This window comes from Anopheles merus, chromosome 3L (genome assembly GCF_017562075.2).
Source record: "Anopheles merus strain MAF chromosome 3L, AmerM5.1, whole genome shotgun sequence".
Classification (NCBI taxonomy): Eukaryota; Metazoa; Arthropoda; class Insecta; order Diptera; family Culicidae; genus Anopheles; species Anopheles merus.
In genome coordinates this window covers 37526975-37544815 of record NC_054085.1, presented here as the reverse complement: position 1 = coordinate 37544815, position 17841 = coordinate 37526975, and the positions used below count along the sequence as shown (strand labels likewise).

Below are 17841 nucleotides of genomic sequence, written 5' to 3'. Positions count from 1 at the left end.
ATAAAACCATCATTATCTGCTTAACGATCTTCTGGCGCAAGAATAAATCATTCTCCATCCCCGCAGCCGTGTCACTTAACCCAATTATTACAGAAAAACTCATCCACCAATTTACCCCGGGGGGAGAGGACCTAGTTTTGTGAAATGGTATTCACCAGCACCCGGTAATTTATCACCTCTTGTCAAACGACTGCTTTCCGCTGGTACCATTTACAATCAGACGAACCAGCAGCATCAGATGAGGCTGCGATAGGCTGTCGTTCTCTCGTTTTTCGGGGGGGAGGGGGGGGAGAGTTTTGGGGATCTCTACCACAGCGATAAAACAATAATCAAGAAACACACAATCATTCCAAAAATCTGAACCTGAGCAATGCTAAAGTCTCCCACACACAACAGGAGGGGAAAAAAAGCTTGGGGAAAAACACTCCACCCACCGATTTGAGTGGAATGAAACAAATGGGAGGCCAAGAATGAATTCATAATAATTTCCCTCCGAGCGGGAGGGCGGTCACACTGTAAATCATCTCGCTTGAGCTTGAAAGACACAATGAAAAAATGGATAGAAAACGCTTGAAACAAAAACAGATGCTTATATAATCCGAAACGCAATAGACTTTTGGGAAGGGGGAGGTGTCTGGGGGGATGTTATTAATCCGCATTAAAACATGTTTGACCTACTGAACAATTTGAGTCCAATTCCCGGGCACCGAGGCGGACAGAATTGGGCCAATCGGCCGGTAAAGCTCATTTGGAGGCACGCGCTTTTCTTGTGCCACTTTCAAGGAAGACAAACACACCGATTCCGGATCCGGACGGAAACGTACAGATCCGGAAAAAACCCCACAACAACATCCCAGAACAATGAAACACATTTTCACACGCGGCGTTCGTTATCGGACGGAGGCGTTTGCTGCTCCTTCACGAAAACACGGTGGAAGACACAAGACTAAATGACGTCGCGTCGTAGGGTTGGTGGTACCAAACAAAAAATAAACCGCCCGCGGTCACAGCAACCTTCAACTGGGTCAAGTGTTAATGGAAACCGCAACCATACGCGCACAGCCCCGAGACAATGGCACCGAGCGCAGCCGAATGCATCGAGTGCAGCGCACGTAGCCACGCTGCGTCCAACCAGTGTCACTGTCATTCTTCTTCTTCTTCTTCTTTGGCTCAACAACCGATGCCGGTCAAGGCCTGCCAACACACTTGTGGGGTTGGCTTTCAGTGACTTATTGATTTCCCCCCATAGCAGGATAGTCAGTCCTACGTATGGCGGCACGGTCTATTTGGGGCTTGAACCCATGACGGGCATGTTGTTAAGTCGTACGAGTTGACGACTGTACCATGAGACCGGGCGAAGTCACTGTCATTAGCGATGGTTTATTTTGATTTAAGCTCGACTCGCCTGGTGATAGCTCGCTTAATGGGGCAAACAGAGCAAACGAGCAGGAGAGTGTGGAGTGCTGTTCCTTTTGCCACTCAGCTTATCTGCATATCAGCAGATGCTACGGTGGTAACAATTGCAATGAATCCACCGTGTGCACACGCGGTTGTAAGTGGCTGTGTCTGCATCTTGTTTCATTGCATTCGTGCGGAATGATAACTTCCTTCCTGTTTAGGTGTGTGATGCGTGTGATTGTGATGTGATGGACTCGATAACAGACAGAGAGAGAGAGAGAGAGAGAGAGAGAGTGAGAGAGATAGAGTGGGAAAAGCGACTATTCATCTTGATTGATGGTTGTTTGCACGTGACTGCAGTACAGTACGGAAGCACACGTTGGTTGCACTTGTGTCAGTGAGTGTTGTGAAAAAAGGGGTACATCAAACATCATGTTTCATGGTCAAAACAGTTTTCAAAACATCATCCTCTATTTACCTTTTTTCTCCCAATTTCAAAACAAATTCCATTCACACCGAGGTTCGTCACTTGCCGGTGCGTTGAAGTCTTTTCTAAATTTTGTTTACAAAAAATGCGCTACAAAAGCACCTCCATCGCATGTAAACGCGTGAGAAATCCCGGGTCGTACGCAGCTTGCTCACCCGCCAATTAGAACGGGGAAACGGAAACGGGGGGGGGGAACAATATTAATGATTGCACGGGCAGCAATTCACAACTCAATCACTAACCCCCCCCCCCCCCCGGGAACGCAGCCAAGCTCCACTTATCGCATGGTTACGATCCATTTCGCAAGTGGCGTGTTTTTCGTATTTGCGCACCCTCTATCATAAATATAGCAAACGGTTGAGTGTGTATGTAGCCATCAGCAGTTTGCTTCACACCTGACCCTTGCCGCTGCTCAAGGAAGCAAGGTAGTCTTTTCACACATCGTTTTGCTATTTAAAATACGACCTTTTCGTGCCTTGTTCAACAAGATCTCGATGCCCGGACAATTTGATCAATGAGTTTTGCCTAGGTTGGGGCCGTTTCTTGTCGTTTCTTTTTCTTCTTCTTCGTTGCTCTGTTCTAAGGCAGCGCAGCAGCGCGAGCGGCTCGCTGCGCATTCTATGATTCGATGCGCACGTCCAGCATTGTAACGGCAACGGTGGGGCGGGAAAGTGAAAGGAAACTCTCCAAGAGATCGCTAAGACGCACCCGTAGAACCAAAAGTGTTGGACGCGCACTTGTGTGTGTGTGTGTGTGTGTGTGTGTGTGTGTGTGTACAGAGAAATGGTGGGAGAGAAAAAACGGGTTTCTTTTTCTACTTCACCTTCCACCTTCAAGGGTTCTTTCTTTCTCGTTTGTTGTGTACGCTTTTTTTCTCTCCTCTGGACCATCATCACGCGAAGCATTAGAAGCTCTTTTGCTCATTAGATAAAGTGTTCTTTTTTGCTGCTACTCCGTACAAAATGTGGAGTAAAATAATTACAGCTTGCTTTGGAGAACGCAACATAACAGACCATTAAATTTACACTCATTACTAGATCGAGAATCTACTAAATGGGAAAGATTAATTTCAGATAGTTATAACAATTCGCTTAAACGTACATCAAATTTGCTTCACTCTCTCGCTCGTTTTGCTTCTATATCTGCTTTGACTAGCCCTAAAATCTGTCTTTCATTCAGACACGTATGACCCGTGCAGCACGGTTCACAACGCGCGGTGCCAAGTGCCGGGGGAGTGTTTAAGAAAATGCACCTTTCGCAACGCGTTTCCTCCCCATCGGTAACGAAATCCCGGAGCGGCAAAGTTCAGCCCAGCCAGTTATGTGTACGTACTTTTGTTTGGTAGAATCTGACACCCAAACACCCGCTCGACGCGCCGCCCTCCGCCTTCGTGCGCGCTCGCTGGTGGTTCTGCTTCGACGAGCGCATGGCAGATCCTATTGCTATCTAATTACGGGGCCCGGCCCGTTACAGCCCGACTCCCATGTCAGTTGCGCGATATTTAGACTTTATTTTGAAAGCCGACTCCAACACACTTCCCTTAAAGAGGTGTGCTGTTGGCTGCAGACAGTGAGACAAAAACGCAACCACACACACGGTGGTGCCTGGTCCGCAAAGCCCTCCACAGTCACATCCCGTCAATAATGACATTTGCAGGTTTGACAAGTTGTCCCGCTGCATTGTTTACCATTTGCGGTGGTGCTCGCCCGCAGATTTAAACGCTTTAGCCAAATTACTGGCGCTCTCTCGCGTGGTGGGCTGGTGCAATTGCAGCACGCAATTCCGGAAGCGGCAGAACAACCCCGAATGGGCGGGGGAAGGAAGCAAAAAAAAGGAAAGAAAATGACACACCACGCAATAAAGCGGTGCACGCAATATTTCTTCTCCCTATTCTTGCACGGTGGCAGCCGCACCCTGCGCTGCGATTGCTGCTGATCCGAATCTCTCGACCGAACTAACCTCGACCGGTGCGTGCCAGAAATGGAAATGGAATTTCAATTCGATTGCGGGAGTGCGGTGGTCTCTCCGTATTTTGCTCGAATTCCATCGTTCTAGCTAATAAGTTCGCCTCTGAGAATAAAGCAACCAACGGGGAAGATAAAACATAGTTCTACCGTTCGAACGCACACGCCCAGCAGTTGCGATGCGTGTGTGGCAATGCGTTGTTTTCCGGAGCACTCCGGGAACCGGTCTAAATGGAAACAAATTTAGCGGAAATTTCAACGATACCACAAGCGAGGAACGCGTGCCTACGCAACGGAAAGAATAGGAAAAATCCGTTTGCTCTTCCAAACTACAGCCGAAGCGTATGACCTAATCTGTTGCTCTTTGCCGCGAGAGCGGGGAAAACAACGTTCCAACAGCTTATCAGCAGTTATTTACCTTCCCTCCTGGGTGGGTTTGCGTGCTGGCGAGCCACAAAGCATGGGCAGCATGGAATGTTTATTGTCCCGCAGCGGGTTATGTTTTTATTTCGATCTCAATCGCTTGTACGGACGGAGGAAGCCTTTCAACAACATATCAGCATTTACTTTGAAAACATTCGATTTAGACGTAATTGAATTCCATTTAAATAATGAATTATCATTTCATCTGATCACTATCGCTTAGCATTGGCAGACGTTTGCAAGAGGAACGCTAATAATTAAAATGCAATCTTCGTGCTTAGTGTGTTTATGGCTGCTGGTGGCGATGTAGCCAGCTAACTGTACATAAACCACTTCGTAGCCACTGGAGGAAGCCAACGCTTCATATGCCACCGGTTAATTACGAGAACAAAATCGACCATTTTAGCCTGAAGCTCTTGATGTGCGCATGTTTTTTCTTAGTTTTTAATTAAGAAAGGCAGCCCGTTTGTCTGTTCTCGATGGGTACGAAAACACGCTGGCTCTCGCCCACTCCAGAATGGGTGGGAAAATGGTAGTGAAAATGTGTGTTTCATCATTTTTCATTACATGCCTCGGGCGTTTTTCCCTTTCTATTTCCGTATCGAAATCACCCAACCCGACAGATGTTTTTGGGGGCCGTGGTGGAAAACCATAAGACACAGACGGTCCGGTCAAGCTCCCACAGCATAATTACAACCAACAACACACCGACACACACACACACAAGCGCCCAGGCTCCTAAAGAGCACTGATATTTTACCCTTTTTGCCACCAATGCGATGCTGCAAAAATCCGCACCACCCCATCACTGATCGAGGTTAATTCGGACGCGCTTACAACTTTGTAGCCGGTTGCACCAGAAGAAAAACAATAAAAAAACACACACACAATAACATGGCTCTGTGAAACAGCTCCGGAGCGGCTCCAATTGGCTGAATCAAATGCCAATAAACCTCAATTCCTAAACGGACGCTTTGGTCGATTCATGGCTCGTTCGGTTCATTTAGTGCGCGGCCCGGCGTTTCGGAAAAGCGGAAAGCCCGGCGTGGAAGTGGCCACTTTCGAGTTCAATAGTTCAGCAAAACAAAACGGGCGTGGAAGTGGAAAGTGGAATCACGCTCCGCGAGCTTCCGTTTTACGTTGCGGCGATGCTGCTGGTGCTTGCGGGGCCATGTTCTGCTTTTTCACTTTTTGATTGCGACAAGACGACTTTGCTGACGCCGTTTCCTGCACAATAAAAGAAAGCGATGCGTTTGCCAAAAAAGGTGCCACAAAACAGTTTGGCTACGAGAAGAGAAGAGAACGAAGGAGAAAGCATTGGTTGCGGAATTATTTGCGCACCATTATGGGCCCTGCGCAGGGGAAAACAAAGTTGGTTGCATTTTTCCAGCAGCTCGAAGCAACACGCACAGCAACGAAACGGAAAGAAAGGTTAAAACATTAACGCGATGAATGTTTCGCGGGTGTTTTATTTTTTTTTTCGTGGGTTGTGAAGCAGAAAAGAAGCAAAACACCGAAGCCGTTTCACCATCTCGCATCTCGATCTAGCGTCATCGATAATCAGATAATTGGATCTTGATTGCTATTATTTTCCCAGGCGTTGCATCATGCTCCCTCGGCGTATGGTGTGCCGGGTGTAAAAGAAGTCGTACGACCTTTACCAGTCCGATGAGATTGTGTTGTGGTGCCGCGTTAGCGTTAGATTAATTTCTACGTTTGCATAACCGAGGACGGATTGATGCAGTTTTTTTCTATTTGCACCTGCACGGCGGGAAAGCAAGGGCCACAGGAAAATGGGCAAACGAACTGTTTTTTGGCCCAAAAATGGTATGCTATGGGGTGGCTATTATGCGTTGAGTAAGCTAGTAAATAAATATAATTTATGATAATCGGAATGTTACAGATGAAGAAAATATGGTCCCTTGCTATGGTCGTTATTATGAAACGTTTCTTTAATTTGAAAATACTTTACGCAGATTGACAACGGGAGTAAAGTCCTGCACGTTTCAGCAGCGGGCGAGCGAGAACAAAGAAACATCCCAATTATGGCAGCAGCAGCAGCAAAGCAGAACATTTATGCATCCAAGCACGCACTACGTCTATGTTTGTCTTTCGTTCTTTCAACCGTTCTCTCTCTCTCTCTCTCTCTCTCTTTTCCTCTTTTTCATCGGTTGCAAAAATGTCTGCACTGCGCCAAACCAAACTTCTCCGGAGTCGGAGAATGCCGCCGAATAAGGCAACCGTTGCAGCACTGGGGACGGAATAGAGGATGAGGAGATTGGGGAGGGTCAGCCAGTCAGGGCTAGCGCATTAAAAGATATATTAACCTCCAGCAGCACCGTCGTGCACGGAACCTGCTCCAGAAAGGGAACGGTTGATGATTAAAGCTCGCGGACTCGCAACAGCAGCAGCACCAGCAGCAGAGTTTTCCCTTTTTCTCCTTTCCCGTAGCAAATTGCTGCCAGTGTTTGTGTGTGTGTGTGTGTGCACGGTTAAGTAAGCTTGCAAGAGAATTTTCATTCAGAACTCGTTCGCTCGCTAGCTCGTTAATCCGTGCCTTCCATAGTGATCCCATAAGGAACGGGGCAGAAAAAAACCCGAGCGCGAGCAGTTAAGCGACGAACCCTTGTGTGTGTGTTACTTCACCGTACGATTCCGTTCGCCCTTGTTAGATTTGTATCGAGCGAGTGAGTACAATTTTGTTCTTCCACCATCTGCACGCCGCTCCCTCTTCTCCTCCCACCGTGAAGTGCAACGTTTAATGAACGTCGAAGTGTCGATGTCATTTGTACAAGTGCCCGCCGATAACAAGCCACGATAAGCTCGTAAAGCACACGCGGGTTAAGGAAGGTGCTGCCGTCGCAGCTCCCCCCCCCCCCTCATTTCCTTGGTCGGTGCAAGCGCGGTGCATCGTCGCTTGGCTTGCGAAGGGAACCGCTTGCTTGTCGATACCTTCGGGCAGATAAACGAGAGCTGACGGTTACATAACTTCTCCTCTTCCTTACGAGCCACTCCTCCTTCTCACTCGCTGATGGTGCGAGGGGGTTAGAATGCACCTTCCAGAAGCCAGCAGCCAGCAGCCGAACCTTCGCCAGAGGTCAAAGTCTGCGTTCAACCTTCTGCCGAACGATCGAACGAGCTAGCGAATGGCGCTAAAACATGGGTTCATGGAATTGAAGCCGGATTCCACCGCGTGCGGCAGTAAAAAGGGCTTGCGGTTCTGGAATTGAAATCAATTCGATTACTGGTGACTAACGGTGAGCCGGTCGTCGCGTTTGGGTTGGGCCCCGGGAGTTCCAGAACCTGTTCCCGCACGGGTTTGCCTCTTTGCAGCTCTTTTCGCTGCGCGTATGCAGAAGTATGAGATATGAGTGTATGGTAATAAGATTGAGCATTATTGAAAAAATGTGACTCTCTTCCACTGGCCCGCTGTTTCGGTGCTCAACACCTTAACGGTCGTGGCCGGCGGCAATCCGGGCGCTTGTTTGATTAAACACGTCAGGTCGGTTGGAACGCGTCCCCTTCGGGGTACCAACCACGCTGACATGATCTAATAATAGGAACACACCCTCCGATGGGGTATCCTTTCCTTCGTGCCATGGACTCGATTACGAAACACTGACAGCTGACTCACCCATTCCGCACTGGAAGCGACCGGGTAGGTCGCGGGAAGCTCGATACAGACCGAGATATGGCTTCTGTCGGAGCCCGCACAACATCCATCGATCACTCAGTCCACCCTCTTTCTCTCTGCCTCTCTCTCTCTCTCGGTTTTGGTCTAGGTCTTGCCATACTAACGGGGACAAGGGAGTGTTACTTTGTTGCACGCTGGGAGGTCCATTTTCCTTTTGGGGTCGGTGCATAAATAATGCAACCCGATCGATCGGTGCAGCTGCAGCAGGAAGCTGCTGAAAGGGATTTTTTGCTTCCATTCATCAATCAATCCAGGGTAATCGGTTCCTCGAAACGCTTATTCGCGCGGCCGGCGTTGAGCTCGTTTAATGACCTCGCACGATAAATTGTATGGCAAGCGTTTCCAGCTAGCGATGGGGCAGGAAATGAAGCGTCCATGAAGTGTTTTTTTGTTAACATAATAATTCGTATGATGCATGAGAAGGGAAGCAAACAAGAAAATGCTTTTTCCGGTTCAACAATTATCTGCATCATTCCAACACAAAAAGTCCATTCCATGACTGCGATTGGAATTACAATTATCTAACCACGCGATCGAGCCAACCCCCCCCCCCCCCCCCCTTGGTTGACACAAGCCCTCTAATGCCTGGTGAAGAGCACTTCCTTCTCAAAATTATGTCAAAAAAGGTTCGCCGCCTTGGACACTTCATTAACCATCGTTTAAGTCGTTTGTTTTTTTGTGATTAGTAAGTCGGCTGCGCTTCCACAGTCTAATGCTAATTTCTACCCGTTTAAGCTCCTCCCCAGCAGGGTCATTGGGCATGACCGAAGGGCTTACCTTCCGTGGGAGACACGGTGATTAGAATGTGGCGGGAAAATCACCCCCTCCGTTATTCTGATTTTACGCATTTGGGGCAAGTTTTTCAGTTTGAGCGAGTAAACGTCACCTTAAATCAATTACCCGCCGACAATCCGTAATCACATCGGTGCCGGTCCAGTGTCGTCACAGTCTTTGGGCGGGTGAGCGTTTGCGTCTATTTCGACTGACGTGTGCCATGGTCCTTGAGGCGCCGGAAAACGGTGGTTTTAAAAGCGCTGAACGGTTTAAAACGCACATGGAATGATTTCTCACGCGCGCGCCACACACATGTGTAACAAAATGTACCTTTTCTTAGCGGCGACCAATATTTAAAGACATTGAAATGAAAATTCGTTTGCCAAGCTCCACATTATGTCTTCATTTCAGTCGCTTAAAACTACGTCCATGCTCTTCTGCTTTCTATCTACTTAAATATATTCACCCTTGTTAAGGGCGCTGCGTGATCACGCTTCCCGTCACGGGATCCGCTTTCTTTCCGATTGATTTAATTTGCAAATGCCGAAGGAGGACGCTCGGCCGGCGGAGGTAGAAAAAACCATTCCCGTGCCCGCACGGGCCATCGATAAACATCGCCAATTTGTTTGCCTCCCCTCGTCGTTGTCCCTGCATACCGCGACACACAAAATGGACTGTTCCAACTGTGCGGGCTCCCGGATCGGATCGGTCAAGTAAATCGCAGCCGTTACAGCTTGTCCTACATCGTTTGTGCACAAAAAATAGGAAAAGAAAAAAAAGAAGCTTTGCCGGACCGGCCACCAGCGGGCAGAGGAAGAACGTCAACCGTGTACGGATCATCTTCGTCCACGTCGTCGTCGTCGTCAGCGTCTTTGGCGTTGTCCCGCAGGGCTAATGAGCAGAAATTGATACACTTTTATTGCTCACGAGCGGTTAGGGCCCTGCGCCATTACACCGCGCTGCGGTCGCCTTTGCTAAACGAGGCAAATAAAAGCTCCCTCTGACCGGTCGGGTAGTAGTAGCAGGCACCACCGGGAGGGATGTTTTTGGAAAACCACGCAAACCTTACTCGGTGAAGGTGAAGCGGTGTATATGCGGTTTGCTACTTATCCCCCACTTTGCCAGACGGCACCCTGTCTTGCGCCCAATGATTCATGCCCATTTTATGGCTCCCATGGCACGGGAGTGGGCTCGACGGGCTCTACGGGGCCGGGAGTTGACATTTTCCCATGCGCCATGGGTTAGTCATGCGCTTGCTTTTGGTTGGGGTGATTCGAAGACGAGGAAAACTCGTACGAGAGCAGAACTGTTTCTTCTCGAGTCTGTTGCTCCGTTGCTTGCGTTGCTTGCAATCTTGTTCCGATGGTGCTTACCTAACCCTAACTCTAGCGGAGCGACCTCCCGAATGCACGAAACAGACACGTGTGCTGCCCCGTGCATACGCTTATCGTGTGACTAATTTCGCTGAATAATTCATGTCAAATCACAGTTGTGACAGTAGTTGTCCGGACTGTCACCCGGTTTGCGAGCCCGTGTGGTTGGCGCTGCTGGAATCTGGAACAGCATCTTTCAGTGCTGCTTTTGCATTCATCCCAGTTGATGAGTCATTTAGCGAGCTGTTCCATGTCTGTGTGCAACAAATTCGGGTTAATTCCAAGAAGCAAGTACATTAATTGCCCTCAATTCCCCCGAAACGATTGACACTGACCCACAGTCGCACGAAGTACAGAAGCTCGAATTGCCCCGTTCGGAAAATGAATCTCCAGTCAGAGAAAGTAATGTACCTCCTTTTCTAGGCCAAAGCCAAAGTACCTGACAGTACTGTGCTAAGGTGTGTTTAACGATCGTGCCCCACCGCTCCGCACCACACCGGCCGGCACTCGAGATAAATCGAGATCAAGTGTTTTGCGGTTGGCAGCCAAAGAATGAGCTACTCGGTGTCATTTCCCCATTTCCTGCTTCCTGCTACTGCTGCCCAAAAAGACCCACACACACACACATGAGAAAGCGATAATTTCTCAACAACAAAAAACCAACATTTCACTAGCCTCAATTGACTTTCCTTCCCCTGCCGATCGTAAACGGTCGCTCATAAACGCGCAGCCCCATGTCGCATGCTCATATGTTCTCCTTCTGCTTTGCTTCCTCTCTCTCTCTTTCGCAGGCGAGTTCACTGCCACGGATAAGTATTACACAAGTAAGTAGTCCTCTTTCCACCAGCCCTCCCTCGACCGTGTGATTGATTGGCTCAATGGCTGTGTTGGACTGTTCAAATAACTTTCCTCCAATCCATCACTCTACTTTATTGGAGGGGCACACTTGCCGGACGCGGTGCAAATTTTTGGCGCTAACCGCGGTGCCTTACACTCTCACTGGAACGGATGAAACGGATCAATTTACGCCTTTCTTTCTCTTTCTCTCACACTCACTCTGTTTAGATGGTGGACCAAAGCTACGGGGCTGGACGAATGGTGGGATGCAAGATCATCAGTCCACACTGTCGCGACCCCGATCGGCCGAGGTCATCACGGCGAACGGTAATGGCACACTGCCGAACGGCCGGCACATGAACGGTGTGCTTACGCGCGGCCCGGGAGGGCTGCACGAGGACCTGGAGTTCCCACCGACGCCCCGCACACTGTCCAAGAAGAAGCAAATCGTCTGGATGCGACCTCACGTAAGTGGATTGAGTGTGCGGTGCGATGGAATTCCCTTAACACTAAAGTGCTTTGTGTATGCATCCCTTTACTGCATCCCCCAGGATATGTGCGCAAGGCCACAGTTTCGTATAGCCCCACCAGGGACGCCCCTCACCGCCAGGGAGCTGCCAGAACCGGTGGGACCCGGTGACCCCAGCTTGCTGGCGGCGCTTGGATGCTTATCGCAGCTGCCGAGACTTCTGGAGCGTGTCGTCCCGCCGGAGCAGACATTCGACACGGCCAACGGGTACTGCGGCATGTTCAAGTAGGTGTAAAATGTATACGACCAACTGTCATTAACAGCTTTAAAGCGAACCATTGAGGCTAAAATTAGCCTGAAAGAGAATTTCATTTCAAACGAAACGCTTCACGAGGTTGAAATGCGCCTGAAGGTATGCAACGGGTTGGTTTCGTGAAGCGTTTCTTGTTCTACTGTCGTAAAAGTGTCATATCACGCTGGAGATGTGCTATTCTGCTACAAAAAAGAAAAAAAAGAAGTTTCTTTAGAATAATTCAATTTATTAAAGAAAAACAACATTAATTCTACAATCATATACAGGTGACTAGTTGAACAATTGAGCTTCACTATTTCACTAAGGTTTTATCGTAGAAGATGCTTCCTCCATACCTACGGTGGATACTACACTCATCTCAGTTTTTGGCCGTAAAGTACTGATCAGATATGGTCCAGCAACGGCAATCGCTTCTTGGAGTGTTTTTGCTTTGGCAAGTGGTGCGTCTTGGTATCTCCTACCCCACGCGTGTAGATCGTAAATCAGATAGTCCATCATGTGCATATGCTTCCCGGGAACGTAATGGAAGCTGATAGCCAGATCCGAGCAACAGTTCTTGCCGTAAAAGGGCTTATAGTACGAGTATTGGTTGTACCAAAAGTCAGGATCCTCTGTCACCGAGCTGGTGAGATGAAAAACAGGTTCCATCGGAAGAAATCGCTTACGGCCTAAGCTGTCCCTGGAATCACCGGCCGTTACATTCACACTTTCCATACACTTTCCTGAGGATGCAAGAGATTAGTGTAATGAAGACTTTTGCTATCATCCTTCAGTGACTTGTTTTACCCATTTCAAGATCCTCCGTATCGTAGGCTGCCGAACAGTGCTGCACATCCCCGAGTGCTTGTTCGTTGAAACGTCTCACTGCCTCCCGGCTCAGCACATAGCCAGCACCACCAGAAAAGTATCCTTGCTTCACATACTCCGGATAGCGGAACTTGCTCCCGAAATAGATCGGCAGCTGCGGTGAATACGGATACAGGAAGTAGCGCAGATTCTCCACCACGACGTACGTGTCGTCGTCCGCCTTGAAGAACCAATCGTACTCATCGAGATGATGGTTGTAGATGTACCGGAATGCTTCTCGCGTCTTATTCCACAGACTCTTGCGGCCTTCCTCGACCGGTAGAGCGATGCTTCCGATCGACGGATCAGCGACGGAGCTCATGATCAGCAGTTTGTTGCACCGAGCTCCCCAGGTAGCTTGGATGTGGATCACCTTTTCCTGGTGGTTATCCGGCGTGGTCATTACCCAGCAGAGCACACGAACACTTTCGCTTAAGTTGAAAGCAGGGGAATTGTTTTGTGCATTGGGGGCGGTAATCCATCCAGAAGTTGTCCAAACATGGATCGCTCTTGAGAGAATCCATCCGCATAAGAGTCCGAACAGAAAGTTGCCATAGCGAGGACTGATCGCAGAAGGTCCTGCAATTAGTTCGTAGCCCTTTAACATTTGAAGTTTTTAGGTATTATTACACGCCACTTACTTTTGAGCATCAGTTTAATCATTTTAAAAGTCCTGTAAACCTTTAAACGATTAAATTAATCCCCTTAATTATTGTTTAATTAACACGTCAAAAACACTCTTGTCACTGGTTCATCACACAAACGAATCGAACAATCCTTCACTATCATTTGCCGCACAAGGAAGGCGAACAAAGCTCTATCTCGCCCCCTTTTTGTTTAATTGACTCCTTGACCGATACACCAAACCACAACAAACGTTCGATTCGATGCCGTATTTGATTAATTAATTCCCGCACCGCCGAGCGCTCGGCGAGATGAACTGCACGACACACGGCACCGTACGCGAATGATATAAGCTGACGATATCCTCCGTGGCTCATCCCGCGACAAGTCACGAACGACTCACACCAAACAAGCGCCAAGCGCGGCCTGGCGGCAGCGAAAGTGAAGAGGTCACACAAGTTAACCGTAGGGAGGCAGCCGGTAGTCCCGCGAGGTGGCTAACGCGCCCCGTCAAAGTGAGTCGTAAAGTAGTGGAACGATACTATGTTCTTGGAACCGGAGAGGAGAAGGCTTGGGAGATAGATGAGGCTTCACACGACACAGCAACACACAGACATACAGTGGGGTTTCTCCCTTTTAGAAGATGTCACAGAACGCCCGAGCCGAGGAGTTCCGGACGTCGGAGGATCGTACTATGGAAATACCGGTTAGCCTTGGAATATTTTACAAACCTCATCTCAAGCTTGCGTGCGCGCGCCGTTAGATCCGCGTTTGATAGAAGTTTAATTGTCTTCAAGATGAGTTCAAGCGCGGCCCGCTGTTCGGGCAGGATTCGATCGCATCTGTGGCTTTATTTTTATGGCCCGACATCAGGTCATTAGGCCAACAAACCTGTCCGCCGGTTCGGCATTTTCGGTGCACAGCATAGCGCGATGTACTGGGACACGATGCGTCAATGTCAGCGCAAATTGGAGTCGATGGGTTTATGTTTGCGCACAAACAAACGGCGTATGTCCAAACACAGATCTATCCCACTAACGATTCACGATTAAGTAATCGGTAGCAGAGGGGGTTAGTGCACACACACACGCCGAGCCTCGGCATTGGTTGTTGTTGGGTGCCAATGCTGTTTACTTCGCTTGCAATTTGTCACCTCCGACAATTGGTTATGTTGCGGTAAGGCAAGCACAGCAGTCAGAGCTGGCTACACTTGAAGTGCCTGATGTTGGAAGAAGAAAGCCCAGTACTTGTAGCATAATTAAACGAAGGAAGCCGTGACAGCCGTTTGCTGATCGATCGTACCGCATTTAAATGCCTGTTGGTGGAAAAGATTCACGCAGCACGATGCTTTATTGGCATTGCTGTTATGAGCTAATATTTACACACCGCAATGTTGGTGTGATATTTGCGTTTGGGTTGATCCACAAGTTGGTTTGCGTTTGTTTGTTGACATTTTCTATGATGTTCTTTTCTTTCTGCAGATTCCGCTTCTGGCAGTGGGGCAAATGGATCGAGGTTCGGGTGGACGATCGGCTGCCGACACGGGGCGATCGTCCAGCCCACATGCATTGCGCCCAGCCGGACATCTTCTGGGCGGCACTGCTGGAGAAAGCATACGCCAAGTAAGTTTGAGATCCTTTTGGGTAATCTTTTCCCAGAGAACGTTTGGTGTTCATTGCGCTCATTTCTTCTTGTTTAGATTGTACGGAGGATACACCTTCTTGAAGTATGGAACAGTAGGCCGTGCCTTACAGGATCTAACGGGAGCGGTGGTCCAGAGTGTGCCTCCCAGTGGACCGCTTCTTGGAGGAGCCGTACCAAGATCTACACTTTTGATCGCTATCAGTGGATTGGTAAGTTCTCATCACCCTTCCCCAATGAAGTCATCGCATATTATAATCTGCTTTCCACCACTTTCTCCAGGAAAAAGAGACTAAACGGCGCCGCTCAGGTCTGCTCACGGAACACCCGTACTGCGTGACAGGACTTGCCCGCGTGCGTGCCAACTCGAACGACTCCGCCACCCACGGCAGCGGTTCCTCCGGCGGCGACACGAGCCTGATCCGCCTGCGCAGCCCATGGATCGGTGGCGAGTGGGGCGGTGTTTGGTGCGGTGCCTGGTCCGAACGGAGCTGGGAGTGGAACGCACTGAACGAACGGGACCGCGAGCTGCTCTCCTCGCGCTCCTCCAACGACTGTGAGTTCTGGATGTCCGTGAACGAGTTTCTAACCCGGTTCGTCGTCATCTGGCTCGCGCACATCGGGCCGGACGATTGGGCGCTCGAGCCAGGGCTGCACACACGCGCCCCCTGGCGGGCCGCACTGGCCGTGCGGCAGTGGCGCGGGGGCTTCAATGCCGGCGGGCCGCACAAGTTCATCGATACGACCGCCACCAATCCGCAGTTCCGCATCCGCGTCCCGCCGGGCCATCCGTCCAAGGCGCACGTGGTGGTGGCGGTGGCGCAAAAGTACGAATGCTACCGCAGCCGCAACTACGAGGACGAGGAGATTGGCTTCACCATCTACGAGGTGCCGCCCGGGATGCAGCGCGTCACCCCGCAGTACGTGAGCGAGCAGATGCCGCTCGACTTTGCGCCGCTGTCGAATTTGCGCGAGATCGCGACGTTTTTCGCGCTGCCGGCGGGCGATTTTGTGGTGATGCCGCACGCTGCGCAGCACCGCGAGGGTCGGTTCCTGCTGCGCATCTTTGCCGACCAGCACACGGACGTGTGGGAGGTGAACGAGGAGAATCTGGTGATACACAACATTGCGGCGGAGTTTTGTGACGAGCGCACGATCGATGCGGTAAGTTAGAAAAGCTAGCTAGAGCCCCAAAGGTATGCAATGCGTAAAACAAAACGTGCCTTTTTCTCGTTTGCAGCGCATCCTCTACAAACTGCGCGCGCGCTATCCGCACGAAATCGATGCCACCCAGCTGCAAGCCATCCTGAAAGCGCACGGGGGCAACAACCGAGGGTTCCGGGGGCTGGGCGGCATCAACTGTGGTCCCTCGCTGGAGCTTTGCCGCGGAATGTTGGCCTTGCGAGACCCGGCACTGGGTGGACGGCTTTCGATCGAGCACGTGCCGGCGTTGATAGGGTTGATGCGCTTCTGGAAGGCGGCTTTCCGGCGCTGCGGACCTTCCTCCTCCGGTACGGCAACACTGAGCCGGGGCATCTGGGCGTCGAAGGTGTCTTCCTACTGTTTGCGCGGGTTGCTGTGGGCCGGTGGAGCGACGGCGAGCAACAAAGTGCTGGAAGCGCTCGTGAGCCGATTTACGCGCAACCGACAGATCACGCTCGAGGGATACCTGCTATCGATGGCACGGTTGCATTTGGCACATGGTGAGTGGGTTTTGGGGGGGAGATGGAGGACGCTTTGAAGTGGTACTAATCACACCTTTTCTGTTACAGAACGATATCACAGTTTGGATGCAAAGGCAAAGGCGAGTCCCCTATCGTTGGAGGAGGTAAATTCTTGTCTTCTTGAAAGTCGTCAAAAGAGATTTATTTTAATCGTTTCGCCTCTTTCTCCTACAGATGATTCTAATGACCATCTACTCGTGAGGATGTAAACAATAGCAATAGCAAACGTCGACGCAAAATGAAGGTTTAAAAAGCATCTTCATCACCAAAGAGACAAGACACAGCACACAAACACACCTGGAAGGGCACACATCCGAATCATGACCAATATTGTTTACTTTTGTTTGTTCGTGACCTGCGCGCGGTTGTGTAGACAGTAGAAGGGCCCAGAACGAAACTCCAACACACATTAGCTGGCTGGCACGTATTGAGCGATTCCAATTGGAGATTCGCGAAGCAAGTGTGGCCAAAACGATGCAGCGAATCAATCCAACATAAATGCAATATTAAGTTAAATAGACTGATAATTAAATAAATGAATATTTATGAGACTCGTTATATAGGACCCATGGTTCAGCTGGCGTTTTTGACCCCCGGAGTGTGTGCGTTTAAAACCATCCGAACATTAAATGACACTTGCCCATAAAACCATCAGTTTCACACGTTGGTTTTAAATGCATTTAACCAGAGAAAAGTAACAATTTTCCCAAGCAAATAGCGAAAAACAAATGTGCATACAATCACCCAATCGGGCGTCCCAAATCAATAATCGCTGCATTTGTTTTGCCCATTACTATGACATGAATAAAACATAAACCACAACCCGAACGCCCAGCGCAGCAGCGTGCATCGTAGCATGAAATATTGTACGAAATAAAGTGTCCGTTCGAAAGAAAAAACATAAACCCTCACTCACTTGTTGCACAAATGCATCGTTGCAGGGCAGCTGCTCACTTGCATGCAACACGGCGGGGTGATCGCACGAGATTCTATGCACCCCAGGCCCGGCTTCCCATCATCCCCACTGCGTTTGTCTGAGTGTCTGTGGCGAATGCGAAACCAGATCGACAACGTCCAACGGCGCGCTTGCACCAGCAAACGATGCAATTTGGGCTGCAGCAAAAGTGCAGCCGCACAGTTGCAGATTACTCTCCGAAAGTGTAGGGCGGTGTCGCGGTGCGTTCGTACGGACGGCGAAAACATCGATCGAACCTGCGGGCGTTTGGTTCAGGAGTTTGCGGTACGGTGAAATTGATGTTTAGCCCGCGTGGACA

At 49.7% G+C, this 17841-nt stretch overlaps 2 protein-coding genes across 7 annotated transcripts in view; one reads left to right on the top strand and one right to left on the bottom strand.

Moving 5' to 3' along the window:
• Positions 1 to 17127, top strand: part of LOC121599949 (calpain-11-like) — a 36253-nt gene extending 19126 nt beyond the window's left edge. For 4 of the 5 annotated variants that reach the window (XM_041928112.1, XM_041928111.1, XM_041928109.1 and 1 more), the window contains exons 3-11: positions 10905 to 10937; positions 11179 to 11417; positions 11502 to 11704; positions 14684 to 14824; positions 14902 to 15055; positions 15126 to 16007; positions 16084 to 16546; positions 16616 to 16671; positions 16742 to 17127. In XM_041928112.1, the coding sequence (XP_041784046.1) occupies positions 10905 to 10937; positions 11179 to 11417; positions 11502 to 11704; positions 14684 to 14824; positions 14902 to 15055; positions 15126 to 16007; positions 16084 to 16546; positions 16616 to 16671; positions 16742 to 16768 (2198 nt within the window). In that variant the 3' untranslated portion in view covers positions 16769 to 17127. The remainder of the gene's footprint in view (positions 1 to 10904; positions 10938 to 11178; positions 11418 to 11501; positions 11705 to 14683; positions 14825 to 14901; positions 15056 to 15125; positions 16008 to 16083; positions 16547 to 16615; positions 16672 to 16741) is intronic. The other variant, XM_041928113.1, reaches the window with a different exon arrangement.
• LOC121599951 (glycoprotein-N-acetylgalactosamine 3-beta-galactosyltransferase 1-like) lies at positions 12015 to 13528 on the bottom strand. 2 transcript variants are annotated; one of them, XM_041928117.1, is made up of 3 exons: positions 13220 to 13528; positions 12519 to 13157; positions 12015 to 12454 (listed from the first exon to the last, which is right to left on the bottom strand). In XM_041928117.1, exons 1-3 carry the CDS (start codon positions 13239 to 13241, stop codon positions 12033 to 12035), a joined length of 1083 nt encoding a protein of 360 aa, XP_041784051.1. In that variant the 5' UTR covers positions 13242 to 13528; the 3' UTR covers positions 12015 to 12032. The 2 variants fall into 2 exon arrangements, with proteins under 2 accessions (XP_041784051.1, XP_041784048.1); XM_041928114.1 differs by having other exon boundaries at positions 12519 to 13528.
• Positions 17128 to 17841: the final 714 nt, after the last annotated feature.